Source organism: Apis dorsata, unplaced genomic scaffold (genome assembly GCF_000469605.1).
Source record: "Apis dorsata unplaced genomic scaffold, Apis dorsata 1.3 scaffold_968, whole genome shotgun sequence".
Taxonomy (NCBI): domain Eukaryota; kingdom Metazoa; phylum Arthropoda; class Insecta; order Hymenoptera; family Apidae; genus Apis; species Apis dorsata.
In genome coordinates this window covers 1-2362 of record NW_006264075.1, presented here as the reverse complement: position 1 = coordinate 2362, position 2362 = coordinate 1, and the positions used below count along the sequence as shown (strand labels likewise).

Genomic DNA, 2362 nt, shown 5'->3' with positions numbered 1-2362 from the left:
TATTTTTATCTTATCTCTATTGTTCTTTCATTATTTTTTATTCTTGTCTACATTTAATGTAATATTTAAAACACAAAATCTGATTAAATTTATTCTTTTTTGGTTAACTTATTAATTAAAAATCTTAATATATCTATTTTATCCAATTTTTATATCCAGTAAGTGTTTTTGCAGAAATTTTTTTAATATTTAAATATATTAAATATTAAAATGATCAATTTTTATCTTATATTATATTCATATTAAATTTCGTCTATTTATATTGTTTTTTTTTAAACTTATTTTTATGTTAAATTTTTTTATGTTTTTGTCTTTTTTAGTGTACTTAATTTTTATTTTTGATAATATATTTTCATTACATTCTTTTTAATAGATGCATAGTTTTATTTTTTCTATTGATCTTTAAGATTTTATCAACATTGCTTTCCAAAATTCGTTTTTCAAAAATATCTCCTATTAAAATGAATATCAAAAATATTGTTGTAGAAAGATTTCGAAATTTAAATTTAAAAATATTAAAAATTTATTTTATTAATAATAATTTTTGAAAAGCGATGTTAAATTAAGAACTATATCTGCAGTTCACTATTGCAGTCTAAATTTTACATAATTGCTTTTGATTTTATTCAATTATTGAATTATAATTATTATTGAATTCTGGATATCAATAAACTTTATAAAGATATTTTTTTTGCGTTTCTTTTTCTTATTTTAAATTTATATTTTTTTTTAAAAACAAATTTCGCTTAAAAAGTAATTTTAAAAAAGGAAAAATATAAATACATTTATATATATGTATATGTAAAAATATATTTAATATTTTTAAAAAATTATTATAATTATAATAAAGTTAAAGTTTTTCAAAATTTGTACATATTTTCTTTTTTATATTATTTTTACAAATATTTTATTATTATAAAAAATTGTAGCACAGTATATGCAATTTTTATTCATAATCTTGATGTGCGGCAGAATATGATTCTAAAAAATAAAAAAAAAAAATAAAGATAAATTTACAAATAAAAAGAATATTTAAATAATTTTCGGAAAGTTTCAAAATTTGAATATATTAAACTTACTTTAATATATTACTTACTTTTTTTTTCAAAACCATACATGCTTAACAAACTTTGTTGTCTATGTACTGAATGCAATTGTTGGTTTCGACGTGTACTGCTTGTCGTATTTAATTTAGTATTTATAGGCTAAAAAAATATTTTAATATAGTTTTAATATTTTAATACAGTTCAAACAAATATAAAAATATTCTCGATTATTATATTTTTGTCTTAATATTATACTTTTTTTTAATAGAATTTTTAAAATCATATTCAACTTTTTATTAGCTGAATTTATTATAGCATATTTATGACTTAATGTTTATTATACAACAATTATATTTAATTTTATTTATTTCTTATTTTTAAGAATTATATGTTAAAAGTAATACTTACTTTAGAATTAAAAAAGCATTTATTTTTATTTTGTTTTGTTTTATTATTCATTTGTGTAAGTTCTTTTGTATCGGACCATTTAAATGAACTACAATTCAAGTTATCTATAGTTTCTTGTGGAATTAAAAATTCGGAATCTTCGGAATTAAATTCTGATAAACTACTTAGATTATTTATATTACTATTTTCTATATTTCTATTCATTGGAACATCTAAATGTAATTTTTCTAAATTACAATTAGAAAAAATATTTGAATTTTTAATATTTTTACATTCATTTGATACAAATGATATATTATTCTCTTCATCAATATCCATAGGATGTGAATTTGTTTCTATTTCGTCACTTGTCATTAAAATTTGTAAATTAATATCGCTCGTTTGATTGTCTTTATTTGATTTTACATTTTTTTTTTCTGATAAAATTTCATTTGAACTTGTAGATAAATATATATCATTATTATCTCTAATATCATTAGTTTCGTCAATAGCTTTAGCAAAAAATTTACTCTCTGTAATAATTTCTTCATTTATAATTGTTTTTCTAACATGCATTATATTTCTTCTTTTTATTCGACTTTTATTCTTAAACAAAAGACTTGGAGAAGTTTTAGTGTTAGATGATTTCGAAAATGGATTTGTTCTTTTAACTAAAATCGGAGATATTTTATTTTCGTTAGGAACAAGAATATTTACTTCTGAATTATTTTCAACATCTATTGTAGTTTTAGATTCATACATATTCAAAATTTCTTCTTTGTTTAATTGTTCATATTCTGTAACATATGCATAAATATCTTAAATATTAATTTTCTAATATATATTAGATATAATATATATTAATATATCTATATAAATTAATACATATTATATATAATATAAATTAATATATATCTAAATATAATATA

General features: G+C 17.2%; 1 protein-coding gene across 1 annotated transcript; it reads right to left on the bottom strand.

Moving 5' to 3' along the window:
* Window positions 1-790: 790 nt before the first annotated feature.
* LOC102674148 (uncharacterized protein DDB_G0292186-like) lies at window positions 791-2251 on the bottom strand (the record flags this gene model as incomplete). The annotated part of the gene is made up of 3 exons (XM_006623886.2): window positions 791-981; window positions 1097-1205; window positions 1455-2251. Coding segments are annotated over 3 exons (941 nt in total), but the record flags the coding sequence as incomplete, so codon positions are not given.
* Window positions 2252-2362: the final 111 nt, after the last annotated feature.